The 16,512-nt window shown below is 38.1% G+C and overlaps 1 protein-coding gene and 1 pseudogene across 2 annotated transcripts; both read left to right on the top strand.

Annotated features, from left to right (window-relative positions):
• The first annotated feature begins 330 nt into the window (after positions 1 to 330).
• On the top strand, positions 331 to 5,436 carry LOC110805298 (uncharacterized). 2 transcript variants are annotated; one of them, XM_056831111.1, is made up of 4 exons: positions 331 to 774; positions 1,074 to 3,282; positions 3,370 to 3,718; positions 3,811 to 5,436. In XM_056831111.1, exons 2-4 carry the CDS (start codon positions 1,075 to 1,077, stop codon positions 4,458 to 4,460), a joined length of 3,207 nt encoding a protein of 1,068 aa, XP_056687089.1. In that variant the 5' UTR covers positions 331 to 774; position 1,074; the 3' UTR covers positions 4,461 to 5,436. The 2 variants fall into 2 exon arrangements, with proteins under 2 accessions (XP_056687089.1, XP_056687088.1); XM_056831110.1 differs by lacking the exon at positions 331 to 774 and having other exon boundaries at positions 792 to 3,282.
• Positions 5,437 to 5,451: 15 nt separating this feature from the next.
• Positions 5,452 to 14,483, top strand: LOC110789599 (protein STRICTOSIDINE SYNTHASE-LIKE 6-like; annotated as a pseudogene).
• The last annotated feature ends 2,029 nt before the right edge of the window (positions 14,484 to 16,512 follow it).

Raw genomic sequence — 16,512 nt, 5'->3', positions numbered from 1 at the left:
CAATGTTTAAAATGGTGAAATGGCTGGTGTACAGTACCTAAGTACACTAATCTATTTCAGAAGTGTTTTCTCTTGCGACTACGAGCATAAATTTTAACAAATTATACCTATAATCTTTTCACAATATTTTTTTTAATACCTTGGGGGACGGCGCGCATTAGCGCGCCGGCCAACAACTAGTTAAATCAAAAGTCGAATAGACCCGAACCTCAATGTTCTGGTCAATAAATTGAGAGCTCAATGTTCTGGTCAAGAATTTCATTTGAGCCGAACCTCTTCTATAACCGGCAATAGATATATCAACGGTTTTTTCATGAAATGCCCCTGAGGTTTGCAATAATGCACCAAATACACCTGCGCGTTTCAAAATTCATAAAATACCCCTAAAGTTCCGTACTGTTCATTAAATGCTCCTGGATTTAACGGACGTTAGCTTGCCGTTAGTGACGTTTTACCAATTTGCCCTTAATTGTTGTTTGGCGCGATTTAGGTAACAATTGTGACTGAAATTCCAAAAAAAAAAAACTTCTCAACTTCTCTTCTTTCTCTCTCCTTTCCCCTGTTCTTCAACCCTCATCAATTCTACTGTAACTGACAAAATTCTGGGTAGATCTTCAAGAATTTAGTGAAATTTGTTGCGTTCTCTTTTGGCGAGTTCGTGGGTGTTCGTTTGGTGAATTCGCGACAAAAAGGGGGCAACTTGGAGGCGATTTAGAGCTTCGGGTGCAGTGGACGAACAAGGGCCCTTTTCCTAGTTGGATTATCTACTTCAAGGTAATAATTCCTTCTTCGCTGATTTATTTTGCTTGTAAAGTACAATTTTTTTCGCGAAATTGATTAGGGTTAGGGTTTTGCGAAATTGTCAGTGATTTTTTGAAATTGTCAGTTGAGATTAATTGATTGGTTAGAAGTTAGTTATTCCTTGGATTTGTTGTGAATAATTGTTTGGTTAGTTGTAAGTTGTGATTGTGACCTGTTGAATTTCATTGTGATCATGATTGTGGTTGTTTATTGATGAATTGTTGTTGGTTGAATCGAAATTCATGTTTTTTTTCCTTAAATTTTCCCTTTAGGATGACTGCAATGTGGTTGTTATTGCATCATGGATCACATAGCTTTGATGTGAGAGTTACAGACATGGAAAAGTATCGTCTTTTGAGGTTGTTTTTGGATATTTTTGAGGAATCTGTTAGGCAGGATGTGTTTTTACCTAGTACATTTGCCCTGTTTATTAAGTCTCCCTGTGGTAGAGTTGAGTTGGTAGATGATAAGACAATGAAGCTAATGTGGGGATGGAATTGGGGTAAGGACACTGCTGAAATATGGGTTGAGGGTACAGACAAACCAGGAGTGGTGTTTAGAAATGCTGTTGCCACAATTGAGCATCATAGGAAGGAGAGTGAGAGAAAGCTCAAAGAGAGACAAGATGAACTTCTTAGGGCTCAAAGAAAGGAGGAAGAGGAAATGAGGAAAAAACAGGAGAGAGAGGACATTTTAAGGGAACTTCAAGAACAAATGGAGTACACAATAGCTGTGGAGGTGCCTGTGGTTGATTGTGAGGACTTAAGCACTGAGTATGTGAGGATTATAAGCAAGGATGGTGCTGATGAGGTGTTTCCAGGAGCCTCTCAACCACAACCCACACAAGAATCTTCACCCTCCAAAAAACCTACTTCTCCTAAACCAAAACAAAAGGCCAAAGTCAAGCCAACTACTCCAAAAGCTCCTAAGGTTCCTAAAGCCAAGAAACTGACCCCTAAGAGGAGACCCACCCCAACTCAAAAACAGGCCACACCAAAGGCAAAAAAACCCACCCCAACAACAAAAAAGCCCACCTCAACACCACAGCAACCCACCCCAACTCCAGAACAATCAATCCCACCAGCACAGCAACCCACCCCAACAACACAGCAGCCCATCCCACCACCACAGCAACCTAACCCATCACCACAAACACACCCCACCCATTCCCCACCACCACAGAACACCCAAAATGATCAACCACCCCATTCCCCACCACCACAGAACACCCAAAATGATCAGCCACCCCATTCAACACCAACACAGAATCAGTCTGAAGCTGTTAAAAGGAAGGGGGCCAGAACTAGACCTACAGGGTTCAGGGTGAACAAAGTGACTGCCAAGAAAGCTGGAACTTGGGTATCCAAAGGGAAGGGCATAGGTAGGAAGGGTACAGGGAGGTCAAAGAGTGCAAGGGTGTTCACTGATATTGAGGATATAGGTTCAGAAGAGGAGAGTGAGGATTCAGATTGGGAGGAATCTGAACCAGACAATGAACTAGAGGAGGATAAACTTGATGATTGGGTTGACTCTGATGTGGAGGCTGAGGTAATAACAGATGATGTGCCTGACTTATTGTTTGAGGAATGTTTGGATGGTTCTAGTAAGATGGATAAGGCCTACAAGAATGGAAAGATATGGACTCATCAACCATATGGGTCCATCAAATTAGAACCTTGGTTGATCTTTCCAGACAAGTCCACTTTCCTAGATGTTTTGAGGAGTTTTTGCATACAAGAGGGGTTTGGACTAAGTGTTGAGAGGGCTGACAGTAAGAGGTACACTGCAGTGTGTGCAATAGAAACTTGTGACTGGAGGATACATGCAAGTAAGATGTTTGACAGTGTCAGTTGGGCTATTAAGGGGATCAGTGGGTGCCACAAAACTTGTGGGAGATTGGAGGAGAACCCTGTGGTGACCTCTGAGTGGCTATGTAAGAACATGATGAGTCTAATTGAGGCCAACACTGAAATTCCTGTTGAGACATTGAGAAGGTATGCACAGGAGACATTTCAATTGAGGGTTAAAAAGATATTGTTGTACAAAGTAAGGAGTATGGCAGTAGAGAAGATACATGGTGGTTGGGCTGAGGCTTATGAGTTGCTTCCTAGGTATGCTGAGATGATTAAACAGACAAACCCAGGAAGTTATGCACTGATTTCATGGGGTGCTACAAGTGGGGATGTGAACCCCAAGTTCAGAGCTTGTTTCTTCTCCTTTGCTGCTCAAGTCAAGGGGTTTTTGAGGGGGTGCAGGCCTATAATTGGAATAGATGGGGCTCATCTAAGTGGGTTTTACAAGGGAATCCTACTCACAGCTGTTGGCATTGATGGGAACAATGAAATATTTGTTCTGGCTTATGGGATAGTGGACACTGAGAGCTGTGATAGTTGGACACATTTCATGAGATGCTTGAGGCAGATGTTTGAGCAAGAGGGTTGCAACAAAGATGATTGGACCTTCATCAGTGACAGGATGAAGGTATATGTTTATTTTGCTCCTTTTTTGTTTCAATTTTATAATATTGCAACAGATATGATTGGCCTAAAATGAACATATCCTGTGTAGGGAGTTGACTTGGCAGTGAGAGATACTTTTCCTAGAGCTACTAGGAGAGTTTGCTGCCAACACTTGTACATGAATTGCAAAAACAATGGATTTAGTGGATCTGCTTTCTTCAAACTGTTTTGGATAGCTGCAAATGCACACAATGAGTATGTGTATGGTAAAGCATTAGAGAAGATCACTGCTCATGATCCAAATGCTGCTGCATACTTGGACACATGCCAGGAGCAGTGGTCCAGGCATATGTTTGACCCTGCTGTTTGTTGTGATCACAACACAACAAACTTTGTGGAGTCATTCAATGCATGCACAAAACCATACAGAGACATGCCTGTATTCTCATTGTTGGAAGGTATAGCTCACCACTTCATGTTCTGTTCCTTTATTTTGTGATGTTTGTGATGTTCTGTGTATAATGTTGTATGTTGTTGTGTTGTTGTACAGCAATCAGAAAGTGGTGTATGGAGAGGGTTGGGGCAAGATTTGACATGGCAATTGATATGGAGGATGGTCAGTTGACTGAGTATGCCAAGAAAGAGGTGGATGAAAGAACAGGAGAGTCTAGGTTCTGCTATGCTACAGCCTGTGGTGGGGGGGAATTTGAGGTCAGAGATGCACATGTGAACTTCCCCATCAGGTTATCAACTAGAAGCTGTGGGTGTGGGAAGTGGCAAATTTCTGGAATCCCCTGCAAGCATGCACTCAGGGTGATTTATGACCAAAGGCTGAACCCCATTGATTTTGTCTCCCCATTCTTCAAGTCTGCTGCATACAAGCTTACATATGCAGACCACATTCACCCCATGTCAGACCCAACACAGTGGCCTAACTTTTCTCTCCCTACCATTCAGCCTCCAGTCATCAAAAGACAAGCTGGCAGACCTGCTAAGAAGAGAAAGAGAGGACCAAATGAACCCAGGAAGGGGAAGAGAAACAGCAATGTGAAATGTGGAAAGTGCAGGGAGTTTGGTCATAACTCAAGGACATGTAAGAATGGAGGACCAAGCACTGGACCAAGCACTTCAGCAGCAGCAGGAGCAAGTACATCACAAGGGGGTTCAAGGGGGAGGAAAAGAGCAAACACAGCAACTTAACCATGCACAAAGTTAAAAGTTAGTCAGTTTTTGGTGAATTGTAGGTGCACAAAGTTAAAATAGCTTAGGCAATTTACAATTAGTATCACTTTTTGGAAAGAACACAATTGCTTAGACAAGATGTTTTTGTGCAGTTTCAGTGGCATTTGTCCACTTAGAAATCAGTTTTTGTAAAGCTCATATGCTTAAACAAGTGATGTTCTTGCTTGAAATTTGTTACAACTCTACTTCATTGCTATCCAAATTAGAAATGCAAACATTATTACACCAATTTTTATTGCAAACTTGAATTGTTGTTTCTGTTGTTTCAGTTTCTTCTTCAATAGCTTCAACTCTTCATGCATTCCCCTGCTTCCTTCTTGCATTCCCCTGTTTTCTTCTTGCATTCCCCTGTTTTCATCAGCTCTGTTTCCCTTGCTTTGAGCTTCATCAAATGTCTGCTCAACAAAACCTTTGCACCACTTGAAATTATCACAAGAATCACACTTGTAGTAAAGCTTTTGCGGATTTTTAGCCGTTTCCGAGCTCCTAATTGCAAATCTTCTCCCACAATTGCAGTTTTTATTTGGAACTCTTAGGTATGACAAACTTGGGATGGAAGAGGATCCGGTTTTTGAATTAGAACTCATGGCTATTTAGGAAATAGAGGGCTAAACATGGAGCAAGTCAAGTGAACAACAGCCTTACTTATAGGCAGCATGAACATAACGGCTATATTGAATTAAAACTAGTCGTTGGATTCAAATTATGAAGTTTGGGTATTTGGTGCAAAGAACTTTACAAATAGGTGTATACTATGCAAAACCTTTATATTTAGGTGCATTTTATGAATTTTAAACATGACTTAACGGAGGACTAACGGAAAGTCATAATAGGGGTATTTGGTGAACAGTTTTGAGTAAATAGGGGTATTTTATGAATTTTGAAACGCGCAGGTGTATTTGGTGCATTATTGCAAACCTCAGGGGCATTTCATGAAAAAACCGATATATCAATATGGAAGAGGAAAAGACGACGTTCAATCAATCAGCCCGTGCACCCCGGCGTTTAACCAAAAGCTGCTTACTCTTATTCTTAGCTCCGGTACTCTTGTCAGCTACGTTGTATCACTTGGAGCCACTTGAACCGGCGCAGTTGCCCCTACACGAGTTAACTCAACCGCAGACGGCGGCGCCCCGCGTGAATAGCAAGTTGCTTGACGGTGCCGAATTCATAGGGGTTGGGAAATTGGTGGGGCCAGAGGATATTGCTTATGATCCAATATCACAGCTTATTTATACAGCTTGTTCTGATGGGTGGATCAAGCGAGTCAGGGTCAATGACTCGGTGGTGGAGGATTGGGTTTTTATCGGCGGCCGACCACTTGGAATCGCTTTTGGGCTAAATAATGAGATTATTGTAGCTGATCCTTTCAAGGTATGGTATCAATCTATTCTCCTTGATCCATTAAATCCATTTCCGTACTTGTAATTTTGGTATTTGAATCCCATTTGACCATTTCCATCCCTGAACTCCAATATAAAGTAGAGTTATCTAATAGCTCGTGTCATTTCAAATATGTGTTCACAGTAATTAATCGGGTCGAAACCCCTCACGTTTAAGTGTTTAACTATATCGACATACTTAGTATTTAATTATCTAAATTTCTTATGTTGCGTTTATTATACCATTGTAATCAGTATTTATCTGTGTAAGGCTAAGCTTCTGCTAATAATATTACGCTAACTAGGTTAGCACCCGTGCAACGGATAATAGGTTAATGTAACTTATACATTTTGATAAAAGAGCAAGAAGAAAGAGAGATAGAGAGTGGTGGAGCAAGATTTATTTTTTGATTTGAAAAGCATGTGAATTAAATTTTAACCCATCTTAATAATTAATTTAATTCAAAAGCATAGATTAATGACATCATTTATAGATTTTGGAGAGAATATTTTTTTTTTGCGAGGCTGTCTTGTGGACAGTAATGACCTCAGCGATTGTTACGTTAGTAATAGTTTTAGATTCGTGACTTGTACGAAGTAGTAGTTATGAGAAGGTTTGGCCGCACAAGATCTGCGCCGCAATGTTCAACAAGGGTGAGTAGGGGTGAGGAGAGGGTATTGGGGGATCGAGGAGGGGTTGATTTCTTGTAAAGGGTAAATCTATACGAATTGAAGATCGTGAGAAAACTACGGCTCAGTTTGGTTTTGGGTAAAATATTTTCAAGGGAAAAATGATTTTCCATGAAAAACGTTTTCCAAGGAAAAATTCAATTCCAAATTAGCTTTTGTTTGTTGGGTTATTTGCAAGAAAATTTACAGAAAAGGAGAAATGGGAGAAGATGGGTAAAGATTGAGGGAAGAAGGAAGGAGGAGGTAAGGAGGAAAAATGCTTTCATTTCCTATCAAATGAAAAAGGTTTCTCCATAGAATTATGGTTGATTGGTATTCATCCCTTATCAAACCAAGCAATGTAATTAAAAATAAGAAATCGTTTTCCATTAAAATATTTACACCAAACCAAACACTCTCTAAATTGAGCAACTACAAAGTAAAAAATTATGGAAGTACGCTATTTGAAACACTGAGATAAGAACCCTTAAATTTGGCGAATTTCCCATTTATGATAATGACTACTCTGTAATACCCTTGGTATAGTTGATGAGTTATCCGTTACTTTCTACGTCCTACGTGGGAGATCATTTCAAGAATAACACGTGGAGTGTTCAATCAATGGGGACGTTTGAGGACGCGTGATACACCGTTGGTAACCAGGGTGTATTTGCCCATATCCGGAATATTTTGGTTACTTCACTTGTTTTTGTTGACAAGTCAACAAAAGTAACTTCCAAAGAACAATGACAATATTTATAAAAGCAATGCCAATATTTATGAACACAATGACAGTATTTATAAAAACAATGACAATATTCTTACTAGAAAACTTAATTATTCTAGAACACATCTGGAAAACGAAAAACAAAACCAACAAACAAAACCAACAGTAATCCAAATAATCAATGAAGAAATTTAATATAACAATGATCGTAACCAGATAATCAATGACATTATATCCAAATGGCATATTGATGTAGCCATATGAACGATCATTCCAATTCCAAGATCTAACCATTCTGAAAATCATAATAATTTTAAAAGTACACGAATTTACACAAGTGATATTGTTAAGTCCACATGAATTTGTTGAAATTCACAATTGTTTAAGCTAGGGAATGATGGAATTATCATAGGAGAGGAAAATGGAGAGAGGGTGGAAGATGATGGATAGTGGAAATGAAGAAGGGGAGAGGTAGAAGATGATGGGGGTGGGCCAACTTTTTCTTTTCTTTTCCTTTAACATTCTTTTTGGGGTGCGTATGGGTGAGATACCCGCTGGTTATCAGCGGTTTATCCTCCCTCGACTTTGGATGAGTGGGGGAGCCGAGAAGGGTTGTTTTGTGTTGAGCCGAAATCTTTTGGATATGACAACCCTACAAGGGCCTAAGAGCCTGGATAGCCTGTAGTTAATGGGGGTAATGAACATAAATTTAAGTATAATTTGATAAAGAAATTATCGAGTTAACTCTATAATTGAGGGTCTAAAGCCTTGTTCTTTTGGACTTAATTGCAGTTCTATTCAGTTCACTTCATTTCGGTTCACCTCCATTCAGTTTAGTTCAGTTCAGCTCCATTCAGCTCACTTCAAAAGAGCGGCATTATGTTCAATTTTTCTTCTTTAATGATCTTATTTTATTATTATTTTTTATTATTACAATGTTAAATATTACTATTATTGATATTGTAATGTTCATCTTTATTTACTATTATTATTATTATTATTATTTATTATTTATTACTTATTATTTATTACTTCGTATTTATTATTTATTCATTATTATATTATTATTATTCATTATTCATTATTATTTATTCATTATTATTTATTATTTAGTATTTATTATTTATTACTTAGTATTTATTATTTATTTTTTTGTTATTTGCTATTCATTCGATTCCATTCAGTTCAGTTCCATTCAGCTCAGTTCACTTCAGCAAGAAAAAAAGCTCACAAGAACAAGGCCCAAGTTTTGGCCAAAGTTAACTATGATGATTAAAGAAATGTTAAGTCATTGAGTTACAAATATAATAATATTTTATTTTTGCAAAAGTACAAAACTAATTAATTATTTGTTATTCTTACTCCTCCAATTTTCCCCTCTTGAACAAACATCATCGAAACTACCAATACCAAATTAATTTCTATTCCCTTTATTAATGAAAGTTCGTCCATTATAGTTCACAATACAACGATAATTTGATCAAAAAATGTTAACTAATTTCTAATATACACTTAATTTAACATAGAAACCCAAAAAACCCAAAACGTTACCGTGAATGTTTTAACATAGACCTATAAAATGGGTCGTGTCAAGGGCGGGTCGGTCCCAAACTTAAATTAAACGGGTTGTCTTGGGTCATAAAGAAGTCATATTTAGTCTCATGGCCCATTTTACATAACCCAACCTGCCTGAACCATGTTTAAAAAAATAATAATTAGTATACGAGTCACAGCCTAAATACTCCGTACTCTGTATCAATCTATCATACTTCCCACTGCATGTCACACCTTTAAAAACATCCTCATTTGAAACAATGGCCGAACATCATTTTACTTTCGATAAATTTAGAAATCATGCAAAAAAGTTTGTTTTCTTTATGTAATTAACATATAAACATCACAAAGTAAACATAAAAAATCAAAAAAATCAAAATCAAACAAGAATAACAAATCAAAATCAACACAAAAACAATAAAAATTAGTAGCACTATCTCAAACAACATCACAAAATTAACCCATTCCAATCATTAATCTCACACAAAATCACAAAATTAACAAGTATCCATTAACTCAAATATAATGGTGAACAAAATAAACCCAATAAAACCCCCAAAATTTGACAAATAATAATACGTATTAACTCATGACTTTTATAATTTATTTTCGATTAATTTTATTAGTTGGAATAAACAACCTTGAATTAAAGGTGAGTTAAACTATCAGAAATCTAACCTTAGGTCCCAATTGTTGACCCAAAAAAGAGAGTTCTCAATTAAGGCAAATTTGCCAAAAAGACCTTTTATAGCCCAAATTTTGCGAGAAATCTTATACTTCCTCTGTATTTATTTAAGGGATATACTTGGCCGGACACGGGTATTAAGATGAAGAATTGAAAGAAATAAAGTAATAAAACGAGTGGGGTTGGGGTAGATATTTTAATAAGTAAAACAAGTGGGACCATGTCATTTTAGAGGGGTAGGGGGTGGGTGTAGGTCTGAATTTTTTTGTTTAATAGAGTGGCGGGATAGAGGATATATTAGATGGATTATTTAATTAGATGGCGGCGTTGATAAGTTACTAAAAATGGCAAGTGTATCTCTTAAATAAATACGGCCGGAAAAGGCAAGTGTATCCCTTAAATAAATACGGAGGGAGTATAATTATTTTTGTAAAAACACATTCATTCATTATCATTCATTATCATTACCCCCATTGGCTCAAAGAGGCTCCCACGAGAAGCGGGGGAAGCGGGGTAAGGGGGGGTTGAAAGTACGCAACCTTACCCCTGTAATTGCAGAGAGGTTGTTTCCAATTGAACCAAAAGCGATAACGGGATGACCATCTTCTACTTCATGGAAAGGAAGCGAAGAGCTGAGGTAATTGAAGAGAGGTTGTTTCCAATTGACCCAAAAGCGATAACGGGATGACCATCTGTGAGGGGGTCGAAAAAGCGCGAGGCTAATGCGTGACCTTGTCCCTCGTGGGTGTGACGTTTTTTTTTGTCAAATCAAGTGTAATTGGATTTTCTGTGAGTTTACACCCAATTGACTAGTAATATAGGAGTCGCCATTCAGTTTTTAACGACAATGAGAAAAACTGACAAAACCCGGTTATCGTGACATAAAGGGAGTGCAATTATGTTTGACCACGACGGCCATAGGTTCCCTTGTGATCCCTGGTGTGGGGATCTCTCAACATACACCCGCAAGGTAGAGATTGAGGGTTCGGGGGACTGTAACTACCGAGAGGAGTACTCGCTCTTCGATAACTCCAGAGGCAGGATATCCTTACTAGCTCAGCATAAATAATTGAAGGGACATTCGTTAACTATTAGACTAATCTGAATTGATTTTAACAATATGCAACACATAATACTAGATCGATCGCGATTATCTGATTTAGATTGTATTAAGGGACCTAGCATGATAATCCAATTTCCCAAAAATATTATCTTTATTAGGCGTGATAGAACAATCAGATTTAATTAGTTTAACAGTTTATAAAAGGGCGAGGAAAGCAATTAAATCATGCGAAGGGACACATTACGACGCACCCTTGAGAGGTGCGTCACGTTTCTCAGAAAACTAACCACTTTGACTTTGCTATTTCTCCTTTTATTTAACGAATCTCAAGTTACGGGACAGGATACGTTCTGTTCGATTTTTGGATCGATTGCGACAGAACGCGTGATCAATTTCGCAGCGTGAGGCTTAGGCTTAGGGGTTAGAGTCAATACTCAGAATAATAATTGTGTGTTGTTTCACGTCGAACTTGGGCTATATTTATAGAAAAGAGTTCGTGGAAAGATAGAATTGTAGAGCTCTAATCCACGAGGAATTAGGAAAGAATACGTCCCAGGTAATTTCAGCGCCCAGGCCTGGGCGCCGAAGATTTCGGCGCCCAGAGCCAGGCGTTGAAAATAGGATCTGGGCTGTTTTCTTAGTCAGATTCGGATTCCTAGAATCCAGAGTGTTTGAGACTTAATCGAGTCTTTTAGTGCGTATTAACCTTGTGACGGAATGCGTCTGGGCCCGTTACGAACTCTAGGCTCGTTAGGATTTTAATTAATACGTGACTCTTATTTTCGAATCATATTAGGAATAGGATTCTCTCGTAATCTCTATCTCATTTAGGATTTATGTTGGAGTGCAACACCTAATTCTGACAGGTTTCTATCTTTTATGACTTGCCACTTTTAACAACTACCCATTACGGCAGTTACTATTTTTAGCAGGTTTCCATAAATAGCAGGTTTCTATAAATAGCAGGTTTCGGGTGAAATGAAAAGGGGTGATCGAGATTCGTTATTTTATAGGAGATGTGTTGTCAAGTGGAGATTTATGCTTTCATCATTGAACCTTCCCTTTCGGGAATGGGGACAGAAGTAGGTGTCTACACCATCTTCTATTTCATGGAAAGGAAGCGAAGAGGTATTAAGAGCCATTTTAATTTAGTCCATTACATCCCACATCCAAAAGAACAAATTAATCTTTGACTCCATCAGAAATGGACACTAAAAACACACCTTAATTTAATTTTTTTTTTGGCGAAAGACAACCAAGGGAAAGTTTCCGGCATTGACTATGCTTTTTCGGCCATTGACTTACATGTGATTAGCACGTTTGTCGTCATTTTACACGTTAACTTATGAAAACGAGCATGTTTAGTGGAAACGAAACAACTTCCCTTAAACACGACACAATATATCAAAATTGAGCACTAACAAAATAAACATCATTTTAACAATGTCTTTTGTTAAAAATGTAGCAAAATGAAGCCACACGTGCTTCTCACGTGCAAGTCAATTGCCGGAAATGCTCAGTCAATGTCGGAAACTTCCCTTAGGTTGTCTTTCGTAAAAAAGATTTATATTAAGGTGTGATGTCACAAAAAAAATTATATAAGGTCATTTCTCGCAAAATTTGGGTTATAAAGGTCATTTTTGACAAATTTGCCCCGAAGGGAAGATTTTTTGTAAAACTTAGACCTTGATAATGTACTTAACTCGAAAATTGCCCAATCTCATCCTAAACATGGTAGTCCTTTATTTTCCTAAGAAATTCATTTCACCCAATACCACCTCCCATGTCCCGAGTGGTAATTCCTTCAATTGCTTACGGACCTACAAACTAATTAATTAATGATTATCTATGATATGTGGTGCGGCAGGGACTGTTGAATGTGAGCTTAGAAGGCAAGGTGGAGCTACTAACCGATGAGGTAGAGGGCAGAAAATTAAAATTTGCAGATGGGGTTGATGTTGCCAAAGATGGACTGATTTAGTTTACAGAAGCTTCTTATAAATACGGCTTACAAGACTTTGTTTTTGACGTTCTCGAGGGCAAACCACATGGTAGTTTGTTGAGCTTCAATCCCATCAGTAAAGAGACCAAAATTCTAGCTCGGGACCTTTATTTTCCTAATGGACTTCAAATCTCTGCTGATCAAAAGTCTGTCATATTTTGTGAGACAGTCATGTAAGTTTTCGATCAGCTCACAACAACTCCATTTTTTATGGTACTAGCTACTTGTCACGTGCCTTATATTATAATTTGAAGTAGTAATGTCACACCAAATACTATTCAGGTTAAATTTTTTGCTACCCTGGAGCCCTAGAGGCTATGTTACTTAGACTTTTCAATTTACCTCAAGTACATGTTAGATTCTCCACATTTAGACATGGATATGGGCATTGGACATTTCATTTTGGACCTAAATCATGATTTTTTTCCACAAAATAGACGAGTCGAACACTTAGAAACAATACTTGATCTGACATGGGTACTTAAATCTGAGTAACATAGCCTGGAGGGCCTAGTTCAATAGATAGCGTGTATCTACGGATACTAAAAAATAAAAACCATTTTGCAAGTATGTTGAACTCAGCTGATCTCATCTATGGAAAACGGAGTTGTCACGAAAAAGTTGTTTTAAATAACTTCTGTTTCCTTGTTTTTACATCTTCTTTACATCTTCCAATGCAGGAGAAGATGTAAAAGATACATCCGAGAAGGGGAGAGGAAAGGAATGTTGGAAACTTTTGTGGATAATTTACCTGGTACACCTGATAACATCCGATATGATGATGAAGGCCTCTACTGGATTGCACTATCCACGGTAATTTGATCCTCTTCCCTCCGTTTTTGTTGTTGTACATATTTACTGTACATTCTTGTTTCGTGGAGCAGCGAGTGGGTGTAAGAAAAAGGTGAAAAAAGTAATAGAGATGTAATAAATTAATGGGTAATAGTGGATAAAGTAGAAGATATAAGATGAAAATGCTTAATTTTTATGGGAGGTAAGTTGGTAAATTTTTTTTTGTTAAAACTAGAATAAAGTAGAAGGTGGTAGAACTAAAGTAAGCACCTCTATTTGGAAAGTGGATACATGAAAAACGGAGGGAGTATATCGTTGTATAACTTATTTTTTTTGAAACGGGGTAGTATGCGACAAACGGAGATAGTATGCGACAAAAAGGACGTGTTTATAACTTAATTAGGCTATGTTCTTTTCAAACAATTTTTCCAAATTGAATTGATCAAACTGATTAAATCCCGGATTCGCAGAACATTTACTTGTGTTTACTTATTTGGTTGACTGAACAAGTTCTTAACAAAAACTAGAGTACTTTTATGAAGCCCAATAGATTTTAGCTGGTGATTTTTTAATTTTTTTTTTAAACAAATGTTGAAGAGATCAGAATCTCTTATTGCATTATAATCCCCCCTCCGCCAACATATTTCGTGCTAATGTTTTTGTATGATAAACTTTGGCAGTCGATAAATCGGTATTGGGAAGTGGCGTTGAAGTACCCAGTAGTTAGAAAAGGATTGGCGATTATAACAAGGTATATTGGACGACCACAAATGGAGAATAACGGAGGATTGGTTGCGGTTGATCTGGAAGGAAAACTGGTGGCTCACTATTATGATTCCAAATTATCAATGATTTCGGGTGGAAATAAAATTGGGAACCACTTGTTGGTTGGTTCTCTTTACTATCCTTATATCATACGCCTTAATCTAGCTATACATGCTGCAACATTGGTCTAGTTCTAGCTATGTAATCTTTTAGAACATGGGAACTTTCTAAATTGTTAGAAAAGCAAGTGTAATACGTGGTAATTATGTAACAATGTGTTGTGGATTTGTGTGTGGTGTTTACACTTGTTTCCGATCTGCACTACTGTGTTTTATTCTTTGATTAAGATCTTGCATCCAGGGGCGCATCCTTTTTGTGGTCTGCAGTCCTGTAGGGGCCAAACCCTTCAAATATAGCCCTCAAGTTGTTCAAGATTCACTACTACAGCTGGTACAACAATTAGGAGAATCGAATGTTGGATTACGTCTCATGGTTCCTGATTTCTCGGTTGCATCTAGGGCTGTCAAATCGTGGCATCAGATGTGTTTTGTGAGGATATAAACAGTTCGGGTTACGTAGAAACCGGTTCATGCCAGATTAGTGTTTCTACTCGGGTGGATTCGGATAACTTTGGTCCGGATTAAGTCGTTCGGGCCCATCTCAAGTTTGGTTGGAACTTGTTTGGGTTTTAAACATTTCTATATCGGTTTTAATTGGTTCGAGTGTATGTCGGATTCAAGTACAATCTTAACATCATAAGTTCGTGTACTACACACTTTACTATCCGGGATTTTCACTGGTCTTTCCTCGAAAGATAAACTTTGGTCTAATTCTATGGTTTCCGGTTGCAACACATGCGACTTATTCGGAACATACTTTCTCAATTGAGAGATGTGAAACACATTATGCACTCTATGCAACTTCATTGGCAAGGCTAATATTTAAGATACATTTTCTATCCGTTCTAGGATCTCATAAGGACCTATGTACTTTGGGCTAAGTTATCCTTTCTTGCCAAATCTCCTCACACCCTTCATTAGTGAAAGTTTGAGCAACACTTTGTCACCTATTGGAATTCTTCAATTCGTCCCTACGTTTCAAGTCTGCATAGCTCTTTTGGCGACCTTGCACTGCTTGAATCTTTGAATGAATAGTTCTAATTTGGTTCATAGTGTCCCCTACCATCTGAGGTCCTAACACAATTGTTTCACTAATGTCATTCCAACATAGTGGACTTCTACATTTCCGTCCATACAAGGCCTTAAGTGGTGTCATTCTTATACTGGCATGATAGCTATTGTTATAGGAAAATCAATCAAATCTAAACTATCATCCCAACTTCCTTGGAAATAAATTAAACATGCACGAAACATATCCTCAAGTGTCTGAATGGTTCTCCTAGTTTGTCCATCTGTGGATGGATGGAACGATGTACTCATTTTCAATGTCGTACCAAAGTTCTTCTGCACACTTTTCCAGAAGTTTGAAAGAAATCTTGAATCCCTATCTGACACGATATCCTTAGGAACTCCATGTAGTCTCACAACATACTTAATGTAAGCCTTAGGAAGTTTCTCAGTTTTCCAGGTTTCCTTCATTGGAATAAACACTGCCGACTTAGTCAACCTATCCACCACTACCCCAAATGGTATCGTTTCTGATTTTCGACTTGGGTAAACAAGTGACGAAGTCCATTGAAATACAGCCCCACTTCCAACTCGGAATTTCTAATGGTTGGACCTTTCCTTGAGGTCTCCTATGCTCTATCTTGACTTTCTGACAAGTCAAACATCTAGCTACGAACTCAGCTACTTCATTCTTCATCCTTGACCACCAATAGACCTTCTTCATATCCTTATACAACTTGTCACCACCCGGGTGAACAGAATATGGTGTATTGTGACCTTTTCTCATTAGCTTTTCCTTCAATTCTCCACATTTTTGAGGCACGCACTACCTTCCTTTGTACCTCAAACTTCCATCATCATGGAACTTGAAATCCGTTTCTTTTCCTTGCGAAATTTTCTCCTTTATTCGCTCTAACTTAACATCTCCAGCTTGATTCTCTTTGATCTCATCAAATACTGATGGTTGAATGGTCAACGCATTCATCATTCCTTCCAGACATTCACCACTCACGATTTGTAGATTCAATCGTTACATATCCTTGCATAACCCGTTAGCAACTACTAACACATTCACATTATGGCTTGATGTCCTACTCAAGGCAACAATATTGGCCTTTCCTTCGTGATATTTGATATCTAGATTATAGTCCTTAATAAGCTCCAACCATCTCCTTTGACGCCTATTCAAATCCTTTTCCGTGAATACTTTACATTTCACACCATACATGTAATGTCTCTATATC

Source organism: Spinacia oleracea, chromosome 6, assembly GCF_020520425.1.
Source record: "Spinacia oleracea cultivar Varoflay chromosome 6, BTI_SOV_V1, whole genome shotgun sequence".
Classification (NCBI taxonomy): domain Eukaryota; kingdom Viridiplantae; phylum Streptophyta; class Magnoliopsida; order Caryophyllales; family Amaranthaceae; genus Spinacia; species Spinacia oleracea.
This window is presented reverse-complemented; position numbering and strand designations above follow the sequence as displayed.